The sequence below is a fragment of the Carassius auratus genome, unplaced genomic scaffold, assembly GCF_003368295.1.
Source record: "Carassius auratus strain Wakin unplaced genomic scaffold, ASM336829v1 scaf_tig00216862, whole genome shotgun sequence".
NCBI lineage: Eukaryota > Metazoa > Chordata > Actinopteri > Cypriniformes > Cyprinidae > Carassius > Carassius auratus.
In genome coordinates this window covers 59030-80444 of record NW_020528773.1, presented here as the reverse complement: position 1 = coordinate 80444, position 21415 = coordinate 59030, and the positions used below count along the sequence as shown (strand labels likewise).

Sequence of the window (21415 nt, the reverse complement as noted above, 5' to 3'; positions counted from 1 at the left end):
TCTCTGTTTAAATCTAGATTAAAAACACATCTCTTTCGCCAAGCATTCGAATAATGTATCTTTTTAATTGTGAGTGTAGTTGCATCTGATCAAATGTGCATTTTTATTCATTAGCTTGGGTTAAACTAATTTTACTTTGTTGGATCAGCAGCTATGCTAATGATGTCTCTATGTGTTTCTCTGTTTCTGCTGGGATCTTCATCCCGTGGTAACTAGGATTTACACAAGCTCCAGTCTGGATCCAGAACACCTGAGAAGAGATGATGCTGACCCTCAGAGGACCTCACATGATGCTAACCCTGAATCAACAACAGAACTAACAATTATTGCTACAAGTGTGCCTACATCATATAGTAATTATTAATTAATAATATTAATAATGTCTTGTATTAATTTTTTCTAAAAATCCTGTCAAATGTGCACAAACTTACAGTCACCACTTATAAACTACTACTAAATATTGAAGAAACATAATTTTCTGTAAAGTTGCTTTGTAACGATTTGTATTGTAAAAAAGCGCCATACAAATAAATTTGAATTTAATTTAATTAAATTTATATGTAAAAACTGATGGCCTGAATGCACTGTAAGTCACTTTAAAAGCGCCTGCTGATGCATAAATTTAATTTTAATTTTAAAGTGAATTTCTTTGACTTTATTAGGGCTTACATGTTTATTTGATATCTCACCACGGATTCTGAAATAAAAGCGAAGTAATCCTGCTTCTACTTCACCAAGAACACTATTTTCCTTGAAGATTTCCTAGTAGGCTATGTTATCTGCAGAGTAAACGCGCTCCTGAATTACGGCCTCCGAACTGCAGGCGACGCTGTGACGTCACGGCCCTTCAGAGCGTCCCCGGAGCGCGCACGCATCTCACTCGTCAGAGGAAGTCGTCATGATTCGTTTCCCGTCGCTTCATCTTCTTGACCTGAAACACAACAGACCCATGCTATTATAATGGTTGCACCCTTTTAAAAGCGATTAATTTTGTTCCGCACTTCAGCACCATGTGTCATAAATGAATTCCTGGTCTAAAACTTGTGTGTAATCTTAAGAAAAATGGATATTTCCACACCGCCTGAAGGTAACCGAGTGATCCGCGCGAACGCATGTGAACCGACATTATTTACACTATGAAACATACACCTTACACATCAAATCATCATTTTACTGCTTTTTAGTAGGTTTTGACTGTCTAGTGTGAGTAGGATGGCAGGTGAAGTTGCTAAATCGCTTGAAGGTTGCACTGACTTTATAAAGCTTTTACAGTAATATCAATGGTCACCATTGTACAAGTCCAAATATCATATTTATTACATTAAAACTGTGCACAGCTGGTGATGTCCATTTACTGCCATGTCACAAAGATACGAAAGGAAATCTCTTAAAGCTCTTACAATTTGAAAAAAAGACCACAAAGATTTAGTAATGCTTAAAAATGAAACATATAAAATGTTATATTTAAAAATATACTATATTTTATCCCATCAGATCAAGAACTGCGTAATGTCATTGACAAACTGGCCCAGTTTGTCGCCCGAAATGGCCCCGAGTTTGAGAAGATGACCATGGAGAAGCAGAAGGACAACCCCAAGTTCTCGTTTCTGTTCGGAGGAGAATATTTCGGCTACTACAAATATAAACTGGCCATCGAACAGCAGCAGCGTACGTGAACGCACCACTGCAGAGCATTAGTCACATTTATTTCTGATGACTAGTGTTCGAATAATATTATTTATATACCACTCTTACAGTTTTTATTAATCTTTTCATTTAGCTTGTATTTTAATTTTTGTTAAATTTTTTATGGTCTTTTTATGTTTTACAATAATATCTTTTAGGTTTAATATATTTTTATATCCGTTTTAGTTTTTTTTTTTTTTTTTGTAATCTTGGTGCTTCAGCTTAAACTTCTTTTTTAAACCTATTTTTTTATTATTATTCATTAATCTCTATTTCAGCTTCATTTTATTTAAACATTTTTTTTTTTAATAGTTCTAGTTCAGGATGATGTGTGGTGGAAACAGCTAGATTTGCTTGTTTTGTATTGTGTGTATATATATTCGTCTTTAAGGTGTGCTTCTCTCCTTTATAGATTCTGCCACTCATGATGATGAATATAAAATGGAAGGTATTTATTAGACCGATGATCAGAAATGTTTCATTTTCCCTGGTATTCATGGAGTTCTTCTGCATCATCAATGCTTAATTTTTTTATGTTATGGTTTACATTTTCTTAGTTGCAGTTACTATTTAATAGGGATTTGGACCAAATATTGATAGATCATCCAAAAATGTTTATTTGCTGAACAGTTACTCTCCTTCAGACTATTTAAGACGTAGATGAGTGTTCCATCACCTGCTCAACAATGGATGGTCTGCAGTGAATGGGTGCCGTCAGAATGAGAGTCCAAACAGCTGATAAAAACATCACAATAATCCGCAGCACTCCAGTTCATTGCTGAGCAAGTGATGCAATGCTACATTTTTCCAAATCTGATGAAGAAACAAACTCATCCACATGGTCTGACGGTGAGTGAATTGTTATCAAGTTTTCATTTTTGGTTGCACTATTCTTTTAAATCAAAGACTGTTACTTCCCTGCACTGTTTATTGCTGCATACATGATATCTAAACTTGTGCAGCGTGGTTTTTGGTTTACTTTTGTTTGCAAAAAAAAAAAAAGCATTCTATATAAATCTTGATTCAGGTTTTCAGTTTTTGTTTTTTTTTCAAAGAAGTCGCAAGCAAGTCGTTTTTATTGTTTTTTTTTTTTACTTGATATATTTTCCCCTCAGTTATTTGCAGTCGGTTGTCATATCCCCATGCTTTCCTCGGCTTAATGTTTTCGTATTCCCGAGTTTTTCATGCGACTATCGCAAGACATGGAAAATCAGAGGGGAACAAACCAGCATGAGTGATTTCCTGCATGTGTCCCTGATCTGAATGGCTTTGCTCTGGGAATGTCCATTCCAAAGAGATTCACGTTTTCTTTCGTAGCACTTCCCAGTGTGACCGTTCACACACATCCGTCAGATTTGGACGCACCGGCAGGCAGATGTTTGCCTCAGCGTACAGTAGGCATGATCTTTCTTGCATTTGCGTCTTCTTGTGATTCGCAGAGCTCTGTAAACCTCCAGGAAGTGAGGTCGCCGATGTTTCTGCGCCGATGACGATGCTCCCGCCGCCGATCCCGCCAACCACGCCGTCTTTGGAGGAGCTCATCCAGCAGAGCCAGTGGAACCTCCAACAGCAGGAGCAACACCTGCTCAGCCTCAGACAGGTACATCAAGCTCTTCTGCACACCAGGGTAGCATTTAATTGATAAAAAAAATACAGTAGAATCAGTAATATTATGATGAATCCTTCTTGTGAGACTAAATTTAGTCAGCATCTCCTCCTAGAGTTTTCAAGCTACCACCAACAAAACTTGGGTCAAACCTTTAGACCAGTGGTTCCCAACCTTTTTCAACTCGCGGCCCACACAACCAAACACATATGTTTGTGCGGCCCACTTCAAAAAAATTAACTGACCCCGCTATTGTTGGGTTAATAACTTAGTACTCAGAAGCTAGATTTTAAACTATATTTATTGAATAAACTAGGGCTGTGCGATATGGACAAAAAAAAAACTATCGCGATTTTTTTGATCAATTTTGCAATTGTGCTTTTACAGTCATAAATGCATTCAGGATTAATTTGAAACATATTTCCAAAAGAAAACCAATCAGAGCTTTATCAAAAAGTTGTAACATCTCTAGAACAGACATAAGTCAAAATTATCACTATAGTGAAGATGTAAAAAAATGTATAGACTGTATACAGGGACTTTTTTTTCTTTTTTGCCATGCATTGTTCATAGAGCTCATTAATTGTAGCGGTGCCTCAGGTGTTTGCAGTGTGTATACAGTATGTGTATGCGGTCAGCAGTGAGAGCGCATAAATATAACGCGAAAGCACATTAAAATAATGCACGAGTGCGAATCTCTCTGTTCGCAGCAGATTTCCTTTGCTCTGTCACAAAACCGGTCGTGCTTGCTCAGATACACGCTGCTCTGCGCAGAGAGAGTGTGCACACTTAAAACGTGTCTCCTCTCACTTAAACTGCATCCTGTTCACTAACAAATTCACTCTATGCTCGTGTTAGACATGAATTATTTTCGCACGTTTTTATTTCTAGCCTTTTACCGCAGTGAGAACGCTCTGATCCGTCAACATTGGCTCAGAAAAAAGGCGCATCACAGACAGTGTGTGAACCTGGAGTTAGGCATATGCGCACGCTCAAATCGTGATTTTAGGACGTTTTCTTTTAATCGCACAGCCCTAGAATGGACTGGAAATGAACAGAAAGTTATTGGCGGCCCACCTGCAATACCACGCTGCGGACCACAGGTTGAAAACCACTGCTTTAGACTGTTGTGACTCGGGTTGCTGTATCTTTTCTTACTGATCGGACGTACAGTTTTGATTTAATGGACAATTAAATTAATGAAAAGTCCCATAGATTTTCATTGAGGGGGTTGAACACTTTTGTACAATAACATACAGTATTTAAGCTGTCTGTCATTAGCAAAGCTTAACAACTGTTATAGGACTGCATGGTAATTCATGCTAGCAATGAGCAAGATGTTAAAACTGGCTAGCAGTGTGTTAAAATGAGTTGCTAGTATGCATTAGCATGTCGTTAACATGTTAAATCATGTTAACGTGGTAAAACATTCTAGTAATGTGTACTAATAATTCTAGTAATAATTCTAATAATTCTAGAATTACTAGTAATTCTAGTAACATGCTAGCAAGATTTTAAAAACTGGCTAGCAGTGTGTTAAAATGAGTCGCTATTAGGGATGCACCGGATATTCGGCCACCGAAAATGGCCTTTTCGGTTTTTCGGCCGATAGACTTTTATCACCGAAACAACACGGCCGAAATGTTGTGATGACGCAAACGGAAACCGCGACCTGCACGTGCACCTGCATAGCGCAGACCACGAGCTCCCCGCCGCAACATTCACTTCACACCAGTGAGAACAATCTCTCTCTTCTTATTCCTTTATTCGCAGCACTAAAGTCCCCATCCCCAAGAAGTGATAACAGTCTTGCCTACTGGAGAAGTAATGCACTTTCTAGTCCTACAGAGAAAAAATTCAAATGCACTTCACCTAAATGCACTTTGTTTTCATTAGAGAACAGTTCATTTTAAAACCTTTCTGCAGGCCAGCAGGCCTGTACATTATTATTTAATATACACATGAGTGGGATCAATTTTTAGTTTGAATTTTATTTTATACTGTGCATTGTTACAATGTGCTTAATAAATATTTGCATAATTTGTAATTTTTTTTTTAAAATAAGTTATGTAATTGTAATTATCTTTGAAACTTTAATATTAATTTATGCAATTTCAATGTCTTAATTTTAGTAAAGTTAGTACACGGTCATAGCAATAAATGCAATGGTACTAATAATTGGCATAATTTCTTTCGGTGTTTCGGTTTCGGTTTTCGGCCTTGGTTTTCTCTTTTTCGGTTTTCGTTTCGGTGCATCCCTAGTCGCTATTATGCATTAGCATGTCGCTAACATTGTCTAATCATGTTAACGTGCTAAAACTTTCTAGTAATGTGTTAGAACATGCTAACAAGATGTTAAAGCTGGCTAGCAGTGTGTTAAAATGAGTTGCTAGTATTAATTAGCATGTCATTAACATGTTAAATCATGTTTACATTCTAAAACATTCTAGTAATGTGTTCAAACATGTTAAAACTGGCTAGCAGTGTGTTAAAATGAGTCGTTAATATGAATTATCATGTCGCTAACATGTTAAATAATGTTAACATGCTAAAACATTCTAGTAATGTTAAAACATGCTAGCAAGATGTTAAAACTGGCTAGCAGTGTGTTAAAATGAGTTGCCAGTATGAATTAGCATGTCGCTAACATGTTAAATAATGTTATCATGCTAAAACATTCTAGTAATGTTAAAACATACTAGCAAGGTCTTAAAACTGGCTAGCAGTGTGTTTAAATATGTTGCTAACATGAATTAGCTTATTGTTAACCTTTTTATATCATGACAATGTTAAAACATGCTAGCAATGTGTTAAAACATGCTAGCAATGTATTAAATCTTGTTGCTAACCTGTTAAATGATTTCAACATGTTAAAACATGCTAGCAATGTGTTAAAACATGCTAGCAATGTCTTAAATCGTGTTGCTAACCTGTTAAATGATTTCAACACTTTAAAACATGCTCGCAATGTGTTAAAACATGCTACTAATGTATTAAATCATGTTTGCAACATAAATCCTCTTAGCATCTAATGTGTTAAATCATGTTAGCAACATGTTAGAACTAGCTAAGAGTGTCTTTTAATCTTCTTGCTAGTATGAATTAGCATGTTGCTAACCTGTTAAATCATGTTAATATGTTAAAACATGCTTGCAACGTGTTAAAACATGCTACTAATGTATTAAATCATGTTTGCAACATAAATCCTCTTAGGATCTTGCTAGTAATGTGTTAAAAGTAGCTAACAATGTCTTAAATCTTAACGTTAATCCTGTTAGAAACTTGCTAGTAATGTGTGCATTTTATTTTTCAGGATTTTTTGATGAATAGAAGGCTCAAACGAAGAGCATTTATTTGAAACAAAATATTTTTTATTTTACTATCTCTAGACTTTGTAACTGTAATATATTGTTAAATAATAATGATAATAATAATAAATGTGTTTTGGGCTTTCAGGAGCAGGTGACGGCCGCCATCTCTCTGGCGATGGAGCAGCAGACGCAGAAGCTGCTGGTGGAGACGCAGCTGGACATGAACGAGTTCGACAACCTGCTGCAGCCCATCATAGACACCTGCACCAAAGACGCCATATCGGTACGAGCCGGAAACCTGACCCCGCTAACACTGTCCGATGCGTCTCAGATTAGTCATCTTGTGCTTATTTTTCGTTCTGTCTCAGGCTGGAAAGAACTGGATGTTCAGTAACGCCAAAACCCCGTCGCACTGCGAGCTGATGACGTCACATCTCAGAAACCGCATCACTGCTGACGAGGCACATTTTGAGCTGCGCCTGCATCTCATCTATCTGACCAACGACGTGCTGCATCACTGGTGAGACGCAGAGCTTTCCCCTGAACCGTGTTATGGCACTTCATAATGAATTCGAATATTAAAGTCAGCTGTTCTGGGGTTCTGGTCAGTTGTTATTTTAGTATCATAAATATGCTTTTATAGTATCATATCATTAAATAATATTTTGAATTGTTTTTTTATTGTTTCCATTTTCTTTTAGATTTCTTTTATAATTTAAAATCCTTTTTTTATATGCAAATATTTGAAAATAATTTTATATTACATCAATTCTGAGTATTCATGTTAATACAATATATTTTTAATAATAATTTTATATACTATTTTATATTTATTAATCTTTTCAATTACATTTTTTTTTTTATATTAAATTTTAGTTAATAATCAGGGGTCATTTGGATTATATAAATGAATAACTTAATTATACATTTGCATAATGTTATTTAATGTGGTGCTTTTTAACACATTTTTTAGTTAAATTAGTTTAATGTCATTTTATAAAATGTGTTTTTAATATGTCTATTTAAAATGTTTATTACTCATTTCAGTTGGAGCAATTTTAGAACTTAAACTAAATCAAAATTTTAAATGTTGCTTTTTTGAAACTAACTGAAATAAAATAAGTTTAAATAATTGAATACATTTTTTAAATATTTCTATTAATGTTTTTTTTTTTTTTTTTTTAGTTAATGAGAATAACAACACTGGTTGGGTAATTGAAAAAAATATTTGATGAATAATTTTTATTACATTTCACTACATAAATTTTCACTTGAATGTTAGGCTTCAAATGAAAAAGTTATCAGAAAATAGTTATTATATTAACTTTTCACATTGGGAAAGCATGTAAAAGTAGTGGCCCATGTTAATTGTACTTAGCAACTCAAAGTGTATTTTCTGGTGTTTTATTGAGTAACCCTTGATGTTTCTTCACAGTCAGAGGAAGAATCAGAAGGATCTTTTGGCGGCTCTACAGAAAGTCGTGGTACCCATTTACTGCACCAGCTTCCTGTCTGTAGAGGAAGACAAGCAGCAGAAAATCACCCGCGTAAGATCATCCATCCCCATTTCATCACATTTCCCTTCTAGATTGACTTTCAGTAGATGAGCGCTTGTTCTTCACGTTCTCAGCTGCTGCTCCTCTGGGAGAAGAACGGCTACTTTGACGACGTCACCATCCAGCAGCTTCAGAGTCCGGCTCTGGGTCTGGGACAGTATCAGGTACAGCTCGTGCTCTCAGTGCTTGTTTTGCAGCTATAGATGGAGGATGTGTTTGTCGTCACGTGCCTGTTGTGTCCGGTCCAGGCGTCGCTCATCACGGAGTACGCGCCGGTGGTGCAGCCCGTCCAGATGGCCTTCCAGCAGCAGATCCAAGCGCTGAAGACGCAGCACGAGGAGTTTGTCGCTAATCTGAAGCAGCAGCAGACGGTGGCTGTAGCAGCAGCCGCGGCTGCCGTCGGTCAACTCACACCTGCAGACGCCGACGTCAAGACACAACCACCCTTGACCTCTCAGCCTGGTAAAAACGTGTAATTCAATTAAAAATACAATGTTATTAGTTCTAATATTTTAATAATCTATTTGTAGTTCCATATCTTTAATGCTTTTATTCTCCAAAGACTAAATGGAATGTGTAATTGATATTTTGTATGACGTCATCAGGAGAACTAAAGCCTCCAGGGTCAGGTCCTCCACCCGGCGATTACGAAAGCCCTCAGAACCGACCATCAGACTCGAACCCTGCAGCGCCGTCCGACATTCCCTCCTCTAAACCCGGCTGGTTCGATCCGCAACACAACATGCCAGCGTGGAACCCGCAACAACCCGTAAGTGAACCAATGCTGTACAATCTCACAGATCTTACGCCGTTTGCAGCGGTGTATTAATACTAACTCAGGAACTGATTAGAAGTAATCTGCATTATCAGAATCCAAATATTAAGTGTTTGTGATTTAGATTATACTGTTTTCAGAGTTTTGACAAAAAAAAGAGATCCTTTTTAAATCAGTGTAATAAATGATATCGGTCAAAAGTAATCTAAAAGTAACCTTACATTACCTAAAATCTAGTGTAATAGATTGTTATTAATTAGAATTTTCATCATGTGATTTGAAATCTTTAACATACTACAATTTATTAAATGTACTATTCAAACATTATATATTATATTTACATTTTGAATATATAATTGCATATATTTTAATTCTTGAATTAATGGGAAAACAACATTTTATTTAAAAAAACAAAAACAAATGGTGCTATATAATATCTATGACTGCTTTAATTTAAATTTTTTTGGCTCCGAAAATTCTGGATAATACAGGGATAATATTATACTATACAAGTAATACTAAACCTGAAATAAAAAATACTTGAAAACTAAATATTAATATTTACAAAAAACACAATAAAATTAGTAAAACTAAAATGAAAATATATATATAAATTAAAATAACTTAATTTATAATTTTTGTCTAAGACCATTGTAATAGTTGTATTTTATAATTTGTAATTAATCAACACAGAACTGATTCTAACACATTCAGTGTTTCCGCCGCCAGCCTCCATTCGACCCAGTTCAAGCCCCGCCCCCCTGTCCTCCCTGGAACAGCCACGAGGGCATGTGGAACGAGCAGCGGGACCCCAACTGGAGCAGCCCTCGGGACGGGGGCCCCTCAGGCCCCTGGAGCAGCCAGAACGAGCCTCCGCCCTCCTGGAGCGGCCAGTTCGAGCAGCCGCCGTGGAGCGGTCAGCCGGACCAGCCGCCGCCGTGGGGCCAGAGGGAGCCGCCCTTCCGCATGCAGCGTCCTCCACATTTTCGCGGTCCCTTCCCCCCACACCAGCAGCCGCCACCGTTCAACCAGCCGCCGCCGCACAACTTCGGACGCTTCCCGCCGCGCTTCATGCAGGACGAGTTTCCTCCGCGGCATCACTTTGAGCGGCCGCCGTTTCCACCGCACCGATTCGACTACCCACAGGGAGACTTCCCTGGAGGTGAGACCTCGGCTTTACTATTCGGAAACTACTCCGGATAAACAGAAGCAGAATGGCTTTATTTTATTTAGTAGTTTACGCAGTGTTTACGCACGTTGTTGAATTTAATGCAGAAAATACTGTAAAAATGTGCACAAATTCGCTGTGTTTCAATAATTCACAAAAATGTCTGATGCAACTAGTTGAGAAGGTTTTGTCAAAAACTAATAGAGGATGTGATTTTTCCATATATATATATATATAGACATATTTTCTACCCGTGCGAATTGTGTAAATCTAAGGTTTAATATTTGAAAGGTAAGACATTTTGACACGAATATGTTGTAATTTCACTGTTCCGTAAAATAAAATTGATAACAGTAGTTATTTTACAGCATTATTGTAAAAGGCATATATGAAAATTAAAACCTAATTTAAAATACTAGTAAATACTGTAATACTGTACTGAAATTACCAAAAAAGCAAAGCTTAAATAAAAATGTAATATCAATATAAGAAACAACAAAACACAGTAAAATTTGTAGAACTCAAACTACAAAAAAAAAAAAGAAATATATATATATATACACATATATAAGTATACTACTGATACTAAAATAACACTGCAATTCAGATGTGACCAAACAAGAAAGTGTTTCCAAAATACAATGAGATTTGATGAAAGATGCATATTGTAATATTCTAATTGGACTGTTCACAAAAAAAAAAAAAAAACGCATTGCAATATAATTTAATACTTGTAATATTTTAATACTTAACAGGTAGTTATTCTTCTTTTGTTTTATTTTTTTTTTGGTCCAAATTCTGCCTTTAGTTTTAAATAGGTACAATTTGTTTTGTTTTCAAATTTTGTTGTGCATGTTTTTTTTTTTTTTTGCGCTTTTTTACAAATTCAAATTTTGTATAGGCTGAAAATAAAAAAAAAAACTCTTAGAAATAAAAACAATGCAAACGTTTTCTTTCAGATATTTAGTGGAGTTTATAGTTGCATTGGATAAATTTTAGGCTTGGTGTAAGTAGGGCTCATCTTTCCAGGTGTGTCACACATTATATTGTTCTTCTCAATTCAGAGATCGGTCCTCCTCCTCATCACCACCCCAACCAGAGGATTCCCCCTCCAGGGATTGCCGATCCTCCTCCGTGGGGCGGGAACCAGCATCCTGATTTCGGACCGCCTCCTCACGGGTTTAACGGACAGGCGCCCCACATGCGGCGCCAGACCCCGGCTCACGTCAGTCAGGACGACCCCAGCCTGGTTCCCAACGTGCCCTACTTCGACCTTCCCGCAGGACTCATGGCGCCGCTAGTGAAGGTGATTTTCCATTCCACATCAGCTGGGAAAGTTAAATCTCATCATGCTAAAGGTGATGCTTTCTCTTTGATAATAGCTTGAAGATCACGATTATAAGCCTCTGGACCCCAAAGACATCCGACTGCCGCCTCCGATGCCTCCCAGTGAGCGTCTGCTGGCCGCAGTGGAGGCGTTTTACAGCCCGCCGTCCCACGACAGACCCAGAAACAGGTGACCACTACAAGTGTGGGTGCTAGAGAGTCAAAAGCAGTTTAAAAAAATTTAATACTTCATTTGTAATAAGTGAAAATGATGATTTTTCCAGTGAGGGTTGGGAACAGAATGGTCTGTACGAGTTCTTCCGGGCCAAAATGAGAGCGAGGCGGAAAAAGGAACAAGACAAACGCAACAGGTGCGGATTACATCAACTGTTTTAATTGTGTTAGTTTATATAAATAAAACTGAAATGAAATGTGAATGTTAATTGAATAAGGTTAAACTACACGCAAATTAGAAAATAAGTTGGTGTTAAATTTACTAAGACTAAAACAGAAACGCTTACAAAAATACAACTGTATATTACTACTAATATATATATATATATATATATATATATATATATATATATATATATATATATATATATATATATATATATATATATAAAACTACTGTAGTAAACTAAAATAAATAAAATTAGTGTCGTTTTACTTTAAATGGAGATTATTGTTGGCTGTTTCCTATCTTGTCACGCCGAATACGCCTTTCTATTGTATTATTGTATTTTAAAACACAATAGCAATGGTTGCAATTAACATTATCGCCACTTAAAATAAAATAAGCATTCCTCATCATATGAAACATGGTTTACGTGAATATCATGACACAGCTGAGGTACAAAGCTTTGAAAAATGATTAAGAATTTGTTTCTACAACTTCATTCATTTGTTTTAGTAAAATCATGAGTTAACTTGGGAACAAATTAATGAAGCGTGGAATGTGGCTGTAAAATTAATAAATTGTAGGATTTAGTTATTATGTATCGTTGACATTCCTACTACCAATACACTGGAATTCAGATGCGACCAAACAGAATTGATTCCCATTGTTTCCTCGTTGGTAATATATATTTATTTATTTTTGGCAGCACCCGAGGGAGTCCTTCCCGGAGTCGGTCGCACAGCCGAGGGCGATCGACGTCACGCTCCAGCTCCAGATCTTCCAAATCCTCTCGCTCCAGATCCCGATCCAGATCGCGCTCTCGTTCTCGCTCCTACTCCAGATCTCACTCTAGGTATCTGCTTTGACATTTAAACCATTTTTTCCAGTGACAGGAAGTTGTTGAACACATTTTATGACTTTCTCCTGTAGGAGCAGGAGTCGCTCCAGATCCAGGTCCCAAAGTCGCTCCCGCTCCAGATCTCGCTCCAGGTCACGATCTCCAGACAAGCGTCGCCAGGCTGCAAAATCTAAATCACGCAGTCCGACGCCACCGTAAGTCGATCTGCTTTCGCTACCCAAGTACCCAGATGATTCTTTGTGATCTTGTCTGTATCAACTTTTTCCACACTGGTTTATTTGATATAGATATAACTACCAGGATGTTATTTCCTTTATTATATGCAATTTTAATTAAATTTTTGTTTTTGTTTAACTTAAAAAATAAGTGAATACTAATATTATAATATTTTTCATATATATAAATTAACAATGAAAAACAATGTTAATACAAAGTGGAATTGCAACATTTTTACTTAGTGAAATTTCAAGTATAAAGATTGATATAAAACAAATAATCAAAAACTACGGAGCAAATTACCGATTTTTTTACTCATTAGGGGCTTCTAAATTTAAATCTAATTCCATCCTATTAAAGCCCAATACAAAATCTTTTATTGTATTTTTGGTCATAAATCTTCTCCACATTTATTTTGAGCTTCATAAGTTAATTATTGTAACTAAATGTAAATAAATGCATGCAGATTTGACCAAATAATGATTTTCACTTAAATTAAATAAAATTTACCCAAAACCAAATAGCAATTAAGCATGATGTTGTCATGACATACGGTCTCTCCCCGCAGCTCCACATCTGGTTTGGGTTCAGGTCCTGCTGCGTTACCCGTCGACCTCAGGCTGGGTGAAGAAAACAAAGGCCATCAGATGCTCATGAAGATGGGTAAGTTATCAACAAACGCAGACATGAATCGATCTTTCCATTGATCCAGTCTTAAGTCTCTCCCTGTTCGTCCTGCAGGCTGGAGTGGATCAGGAGGTCTTGGAGCTAAAGAACAGGGCATTCAGGACCCCATTAAAGGAGGAGACATCCGGGACAGGTGGGACCAGTATAAAGGAGTCGGAGTCCCACTGGACGACCCGTACGTGAACTACAGGCGAAACAAAAGCTACAATTTTGTCGCAAGGATGAAAGCACGAGAAAAAGGTATTTGTGTTTTTAAAATAGAGTGTTAAAAATCAGCAGCTGCCTGTTTTCCAAATCAATATTAGTGATTTTTGATGCTAATAATTAGGGTTATGGGTTTGATAATACTATTAACCATATGTATTAAACTTACTTTTAATTATAACCAAGTATTTTGATCTTTTTCTGTCCTCAGTGACCAGAGACCCCCAGGAGCCCGCCAGCACAGAGTGATCACCCGTCACATGTGATCTGTTTTTTTGTTTTTTACTGTAGTTGTCATAAAGCTTTTTTCCACATTCGTTTGGACGTTTTATTTTGCTCTCTAGTTCCTTTCTGTAGTAAAATGCATCAGTGCATCATATTGTAACTCACAGAAAGTGTCCGTGTCATTGTAAGTATTTGCTTAGATGAATCTGAGACTCTGTACAAGCAAAATAAAGATGTTTTAAAAAGGGCAATGTGTTTATTGTAAACATTTCATTCATGCATGAATGATTGAAGTGAAGCACAGTGAACATACTGAAAAATACCTGTTTATTTTATGTACATTATTGCATAAACAATTTTGGCTGTTATTAATCTATGGATGATGCATCCAAAACGTTGATCATCGGTTTATTCAACTGTAATGGTAGTCTCTCATTTCCTGTAGAACTTCCTCTAAAGCGTCTTCAATGCTCAGTTTGGGTGGCCTGTGAGCACGAATGAACTAGAACAAAATAAAGACCTGTTAGCAAATTCTTAACATATAAAATAAAATTATTTGATATATATAAATTCGTCACAAGTGATGTCTATCTAACCCTCACAGCCTCGATTTCTTTCCTCGTCAAAATCATACCTCTTTTGTATCTTCTAGTGTGGTGTATTTGTAGTCGGCGGGTTCCAGTGACCTGATCATTGAGGTGTAGTGACGTCTGGTGGAGTCGATGAATCCTCTAGTAAGGGCCAGCTGCTGCCGCAACATGTCGTTGAGTGCTAAAACGGCAGGACTGTACGCCGTCAAACCTGTTAGCATGGAAGATAATGAGCTAGTTCAACTTATAAGCAAAGAATTAAAATGGTCCGATTGTTTATATTAACCACTTGAGATGTTTGTGTTTCAAGGTTATTTAAACCTAAAGCATGTAAATCATATTGTAATTCTTACTCTCGATGGCTTCAGCGCTGACTGTGTGACTGGCTATTGGAGTGGGGTCCACGTACTTCATGCCCAGTGACGGACCAACAGCAGCCATGCCTGAAAAAAATGCTGACGTAAATGGGTGGGTTTCACAAAAACATGTCTTTCTAGGTTGTTTGCCAGTATGGTAATGGGAATTTTGGAGGAAAATGTGCTTAAAATGTCATGAAAATAGTCATGATGCAAAACAAATATTCTCTTTTCTTTTGATGTCAAGATAAAATATGAACTAGATTTGTCCTTGACCGTTTTTGTTAGATTCACCCAAATTAATTTTCCTCAAAATAAGAATGAAAGGGGTCTTAAACTCTAACCCTGTCCCTGAGGGACACCCCAAAGCAATGATCAAAATATGATCTAGACATGTTTTGACAGTTTTTGCTAGATCCACCTAAAATAAATTATCCTCAAAACAAGAATCAAAGTGGTCCTAAAAACTAACCCTGAGGGATGACCCCCAAAAATGGAGTTTCAAATAAAATCTTGGACATAATCTTGATGGATTTCGTAAGATTCTCCCAAATAGATTTCTGTAAGAACAAGAATGACTGTGGTCCTAAACTATAACCCTGAGGGACGCCCCTTTCAAATATGATTTAGACATGTTCCTGGTGGCTTTCGTTAGTTTGACTTGACTGAAGTATCAGATAAATGTAAACCTACCAGAAGACCATGTGTAAGTTAGTCCATCCGCCTGAGTCTGTACTGCAACCTCCTTCACGTGATGATCAGGACTGGGCCCATGTGTGACTGTTGCATTTGATGAGGTAGACCTCGAGGTAGAGTCTGAGTGGAAACTGGATGACGATGATTGTGATAAATTACGATCATCGTCATCCTGGGATTTGTATGAGCTGTACTGGGCCTCGCTGATTAGTGAGGCATCTTTGTCTTTATCTGTGAGACGTTCGGAGATCTCACTGGCGCTCTGAAGCGCCTCAGAACAGATCTCACTCTCAAAATCACTCTCGTAGGCAAACGAGGCCTCTTCTGGTGTGGGTGGTGAAGCAACTTCTGAAATGTTGGATGACTTCTTGTTTCGGCCGTCCTGACTGGCTTGTGTTTCTTTCTGTGATTTTTAAAGACACTGTTTTTCAGTTTTAAAAACTCTTGCGTAAATTATGTTTAGATATGATATGTTCAACACACCTTTTCTTGTGAGATTTCAGCTGCTTCAAATGGTATAGGGGCAAGATCATCCAATGTCATTACGTTCAGTTTGAAATCTGTGGGAAGATCATCAAGAGAAAACATGTTTAAAACACAGTGAACAATTAAATGTAACAATAGTTAAGAAAGGTTTCAGGAGATTGCTAGATGTTGAATCCACAGGTGCTTTACCATCCGATACTGCGCTCCTCTCGCTCAGAGTATCATCAGAATAAGGTGCCGCAGCAACAGGAAAAAGATCATCCAAAGACCGGATCTCACTGTGATCCGTTTCAGAGGACACTGAATGTTCAGTAAACCGGACCATGTGTGACTCCGGCCTGCTGGGGGGAGGAGATAGACTTTGATGGGTGGGAACGGTGGACTTTTCACTGCTCTTCTTGTAAAACTGGAAAAAGAAGAAAGTAATACTGGTTTAAAATTATAGGACAGACGAGTAAACTGGGGTCAAAGAACAATTTTACCTTTTTAACTGGTTGAGGACTCTTTTTCCTTGCTGCATTTTGCAAGGAACCTTCTGATAAACTAAAAGAATCTCCTAGAAGTCTTCGCATGTCCTGTTTGTCGCTGTCTAAACTGACTCTCCTTTCTCTACGTTCATTCAGACTATATGTTCTCTCAGGAACCTTCTCCCCTCGAGGTGCGGACACAGTCCTCATCTTTAGAAAGCGATTCCCTGTCATGCTCAGATCACTGCTGGACTGTAAAGATATATGTGTCTCTTGTGGTTCTGAGAGGTTTGTATGGATACTAGGGCCATCGCTTTTGGTTTTCTGGTTTCTGATGCGGTTCTCGATGAGCGCTAGCTTACTCAAAGCTGTGCTTTGTGAACTGCGTTGAGGTATGAATGTTTCTGCAGGAGTTCTTTGAGGAGCAGACGACACGCTGTCTCCAGTAGCATCTTTGGAGGCCTTCTTCAGAAATCGGCTTCCACCACCCATGCCGAAACTCTCCAATGTCGTAGTCTTCACAGGGTCCTGGTTTTCACTTTCTGATGGCGAAAAGACTCCGCTCAAATCCTGGAATTGCATCTGCCTGGATGGTGACACAAATTTTCCAGAGTTCTCCTGGGTAAACGAGTAAGTTATTAATGTCGGAATTTAGGATTAACTATTGTAACTGAAAATCATATTTTTTATTATTTATTTTATATATTTTATTTTGATAATTTAGAATTATTACTGAAATACAACCTTTTTTTGTTTCAAACAGTTCATTGAACAATAATAAATGAAGTACCTGAAGCTGACAATGAAGTAAATGTATAATAATTAGCAAAGATGATTAATTTAGCGCTGTAAACGCGCGTGTGAGGGGCGGAGACGCGCTGCGGAGCGTCAGACGCGCTTGAGGACCAAACACAGCAGAGCGGTAGGAAACTTCACTCCTCTTATTATTTCTCTTTTACTATAGCGATTTATTTTTAGATACGTGATCTGAGTCTTTCATAGAGTTGTAGAGTTAGAGTTATTAGAGAAATAAAATTATTTTTTACATTCTTTGGTCGAAGTTTTCAGATCGGCGATTCGGAGCCTGTTCGCGACTCGGTTTATTCAGATCGGTACTTCAGAGCCTGTTCGCGACTCGGTTGATTCAGATCGGGACTTCTGGACTTCGGAGCATATTCGCGACTCCGTGGATTCAGATCGGCACTTCGGAGCATGTTCGCGACTCGGTTGATTCAGATCGGCACTTCGGAGCTTGTTCGCGACTCGGTTGATTCAGATCGGCACTTCGGAGCCTGTTCGCGACTCGGTTGATTCAGATCGGCACTTCGGTGCATGTTCGCGAATCGGTTGATTCAGATCGGCACTTCGGAGCCTGTTCGCGACTCAGTTGATTCAGATCGGCACTTCGGAGCCTGTTCGCGACTCGGTTGATTCAGATCAGGACTTCGGAGCCTGTTCGCGACTCGGTTGATTCAGTTCGGCACTTCGGAGCATGTTGGCGACTCCGTTGATTCAGATCGGCACTTCGGAGCCTGTTCGCGACTCGGTTGATTAAGATTGGGTCTTCGGAGCCTGTTCGCGACTCGGTTGATTTAGATTGGGTCTTCGGAGCATGTTCGCGACTCGGTTGGTTCAGATCGGCACTTCGGAGCCTGTTGGCGACTCGGTTGATTCAGATTGGGACTTCGGAGCATGTTTGATATTTTTTTTAAATTCAGATCTCGAAGCAGGAAGTGTTTGTCAAACAGTTAATTGGTGATAAATGAATATTTGGACTTGAGGCTTTTTTTTTTTTTTTAGACGAGTAACGTTAGACAGACATGAATGTTTATTCAGAACGGTACTGAAAATAAGTAAATATTTTAGCTGATGGTAATTTTAACTTGAGGTAATTTTTATAAATAATGTCCAAATATTTTTATTCAACCACCTATATATATATATATATATATATATATAGGTGGTTATCTATATATATATATAGATAGATAGATAGATAGATAGATAGATAGATAGATAGATAGATAGATAGATTACATCTGGGAAAAGAAAGGATGTGATGTTCAGAACATGGTAACTACAGTAATTATCAAAGAGGGGAAGAGATGCACCCCGTTTGGCCAGGGGTGTTTTTACACCGCAGACAAGGTTTGTACTTTCACTTGAGTAAAATTGAAAAAGGAGTACTTTTACTTTTACTGGAGTAGTATTTTATTATTCGTATCTGTACTTTTACTCAAGTACTTGATTTGTGTACTTCGTCCACCACTGGTGCAGAGAGAGTGAAAAAGCAAATGTGGTAATTAATATTACTATTTAAATATGACAGGCTCATAGCTGGTAAGATATGGGAACCACAATTGCAAACAGACGTTGCATTTCCATTTAAAATTTGGCAGACACTGCGTGTTCGCTTAAAGGGGGGGGGGGGGGGGGGGGGGTGAAATGCTATTTCATGCATACTGAGTTTTTTACACTGTTAAACAGTTGGATTCCCATGCTAAACATGGACAAAGTTTCAAAAATTAAGTTGTACATTTGAAGGAGTATTTTTGTTCCCAAAATACTCCTTCCGGTTTGTCACAAGTTTCAGAAAGTTTTTTTCGAGTATGGCTCTGTGTGACGTTAGATGGAGCTGAATTTCCTTATATGGGTCCTGAGGCACTTCTGCCGGAAGAGCACGCGCTCCCGTATAGCGAGGCTGAGCAGCACAGACATTTCACTGATCAGAGCGATTCACTGATCAAAGCAAGAGCTTCGTGAAAAGTCACAAAAGGAGTGTGTTTTTGGTTGCCAGGGCAAGACAACCCTGCACAGATTACCAAAAAAAAAAAACAGCATTAAGGGACCAGTGGATGGAGTTTATTTTTACAGAGCATCAACGGAGTTGTGCAAGTGTTTTTGTTTGTTCCCTGCATTTCGAAGATGCTTGTTCACAAGGCCCAGTTTGACGACGGATTTGCGTATCGTTTATTTCTTAAGGATGATGCAATCCCAAGGAAAAACGGTCACTATCGTGTGTTGGAACCGCAGGCGGTGAGTAAAACTGCTCAAAATATCTCTGCCTCCTTGTTAGTGCGTCCTCTCCCATGCCAGAGACCCGGCTTCGAGCCCCGCTCGGAGCGAGTCGTTGCTGCTGCTGCTCTCGTTCAGTTTCAGCCTCGGGATCTGATTCTGGATCATAAATAAACGGCTGAATCTGACTGTTAGCCATGGTTTGTTTTGGATGATGGGTTTTCCCTCACGGTAATGTCACAGCTTCCACATGCTCTCAACGCAAAAGCCTACTCGCGCTCGTGATTCGTTAGCTCCGCCTCCAGCGGGTCGTGTTTTTCCGGGAAAAATCGGTACAGACTATCTTTCTCTTATGAATATAATAAAACTAAAGACTTTCTGGATTTATGAAGGATGCAGTACTACTCTATATGTACTCAAGATTAACAGGATATTGAGTGAAAACGAGCATTTCACCCCCCCTTTAAATGAAAATGCAAACGGTAATGCGCGATTTGCATTTGGATTGTCACATTTTATACAATTTGCAATTCCTTTTGAATAATGTCCGGAATATCACTCCATACAAACGGGCTTACATACGGCTAAACGAATGACTAAAAAGCGATGTGATAATACTGCGCGGCCTCGGTGACGTCAACTGAAAAGTAAAGTCGTTTAAGATTTATAACAAACAATTAAGATATGGAATTAACGTGACGAATCGTCTATAATAACACCAGAAACGTGTATTAATAAAGTAAACGGCGTTGTTTTTGGTTTCATATCGAATGTAAGGCAATTATATAACACACTAACCGCATCTCTTTTGTTTGAGATTCTCTGTCCAGCGAGATGAGCCTTCGCTCGGTCCAGAGCTGAACTCCTTCCTCCACGACTCCACATCTTGACTATCTAGTAAACATCGACAATTTGTTAAACTAGACACAGTCTTTTTCACATGCATAACATAAACACAACACGGCATCAAAAAGCCTTGTCTCAATTGAAGCCGAGCAAATCGCATAGTTGTTGTCTAATTCCATGTTTACGACAACATGACTCCATGACAACGTGGCGAGCGTTCCGACATCACCGGAAGTGGATGGGGATCTTTTGGTTTCACTTCCTCGACATGTCTGATTTATAGCCCAACCGTTATCTTTTTTAATCGTTATTTATTGCGTAGATTAAATGTAGTTTCATAACGAAACATCTGCAAACCTTCCTTCAAATACGGTAGATAATATTTGAGGAAAATACATTTCTAGTATTTTGTTTTTATTTTTGTTAAATCAAGTATAGCACTTTAACTCCCCCTAATAAAAAAACAACAACAGGTGCGTTCCGATTTAAAGGATATATATATATGTAAGTCAAGTCAAGTCATCTTTAACATTATTATTGTGTCAAAGCAACTTTACAGCATTAGGAAAATAATGTGTCAATAATGCAAAATGACAATAGTAGACACTCATTTTTCAGTTAAAGGCAGTTCATCATTGAATTCAGTGATTCAATTCAATTCAAGTTTATACGTATAGCGCTTTTTACAATACAATTCATTCCAGAATGATTAACAGAAAATTAAGTTTCCACAATATTTAGTAGTATCTTATAAGTGGGTACTGTCAGTTTGTGTGCAAATGACAGGAATTTTCAGAAATTGTATACAAGGCATAGTCAGACAATGAACACAATTAACAGCAATTAAAGTGTGATTGCATAGTAAGTAGCAATAATTGTTAGTTCTGTTTGTTGATTCAGGGTTAGCATCATCTGAGGTCCTCTGAGGGTCAGCATCATC

General features: G+C 38.0%; 2 protein-coding genes across 4 annotated transcripts; one reads left to right on the top strand and one right to left on the bottom strand.

Annotated features, from left to right (window-relative positions):
- The first annotated feature begins 892 nt into the window (after positions 1-892).
- LOC113099098 (calcium homeostasis endoplasmic reticulum protein-like) lies at positions 893-14266 on the top strand. 2 transcript variants are annotated; one of them, XM_026264174.1, is made up of 19 exons: positions 893-1087; positions 1495-1668; positions 2099-2134; positions 3126-3286; positions 6749-6886; positions 6972-7123; positions 8039-8150; positions 8234-8323; positions 8408-8621; positions 8765-8928; positions 9664-10096; positions 11167-11408; positions 11485-11618; positions 11713-11799; positions 12535-12681; positions 12759-12881; positions 13472-13566; positions 13645-13830; positions 14006-14266. In XM_026264174.1, exons 1-19 carry the CDS (start codon positions 1063-1065, stop codon positions 14041-14043), a joined length of 2751 nt encoding a protein of 916 aa, XP_026119959.1. In that variant the 5' UTR covers positions 893-1062; the 3' UTR covers positions 14044-14266. The 2 variants fall into 2 exon arrangements, with proteins under 2 accessions (XP_026119959.1, XP_026119960.1); XM_026264175.1 differs by lacking the exon at positions 2099-2134.
- A 64-nt stretch (positions 14267-14330) lies between these two features.
- Positions 14331-20716, bottom strand: LOC113099099 (uncharacterized protein C19orf44-like). 2 transcript variants are annotated; one of them, XM_026264176.1, is made up of 9 exons: positions 20565-20716; positions 20428-20534; positions 16630-17232; positions 16337-16553; positions 16145-16221; positions 15659-16064; positions 14963-15052; positions 14654-14820; positions 14331-14521 (listed from the first exon to the last, which is right to left on the bottom strand). In XM_026264176.1, exons 2-9 carry the CDS (start codon positions 20512-20514, stop codon positions 14432-14434), a joined length of 1737 nt encoding a protein of 578 aa, XP_026119961.1. In that variant the 5' UTR covers positions 20515-20534; positions 20565-20716; the 3' UTR covers positions 14331-14431. The 2 variants fall into 2 exon arrangements, with proteins under 2 accessions (XP_026119961.1, XP_026119962.1); XM_026264177.1 differs by having other exon boundaries at positions 16630-17200; positions 20428-20565.
- Between the last annotated feature and the right edge of the window lie 699 nt (positions 20717-21415).

What these genes read in the sequence shown, in the direction of transcription:
- LOC113099098 (XM_026264174.1), top strand. Translation starts at nt 1,063, where the DNA reads ATGGATATTTCCACACCGCCTGAAG. An exon ending in AGCAGCAGAAAATCACCCGC is followed by an intron (nt 8,151 to 8,233) that starts GTAAGATCATCC and finishes TCACGTTCTCAG; the next exon opens with CTGCTGCTCCTCTGGGAGAA. An exon ending in ACCCTTGACCTCTCAGCCTG is followed by an intron (nt 8,622 to 8,764) that starts GTAAAAACGTGT and finishes TGACGTCATCAG; the next exon opens with GAGAACTAAAGCCTCCAGGG.
- LOC113099099 (XM_026264176.1), bottom strand. Translation starts at nt 20,514, where the DNA reads ATGTGGAGTCGTGGAGGAAGGAGTTCAGCTCTGGACCGAGCGAAGGCT. An exon ending in TCTCAAACAAAAGAGATGCG is followed by an intron (nt 17,233 to 20,427) that starts GTTAGTGTGTTA and finishes TCGTTTACCCAG; the next exon opens with GAGAACTCTGGAAAATTTGT. An exon ending in CACTAGAAGATACAAAAGAG is followed by an intron (nt 14,522 to 14,653) that starts GTATGATTTTGA and finishes ATTTTGTTCTAG; the next exon opens with TTCATTCGTGCTCACAGGCC.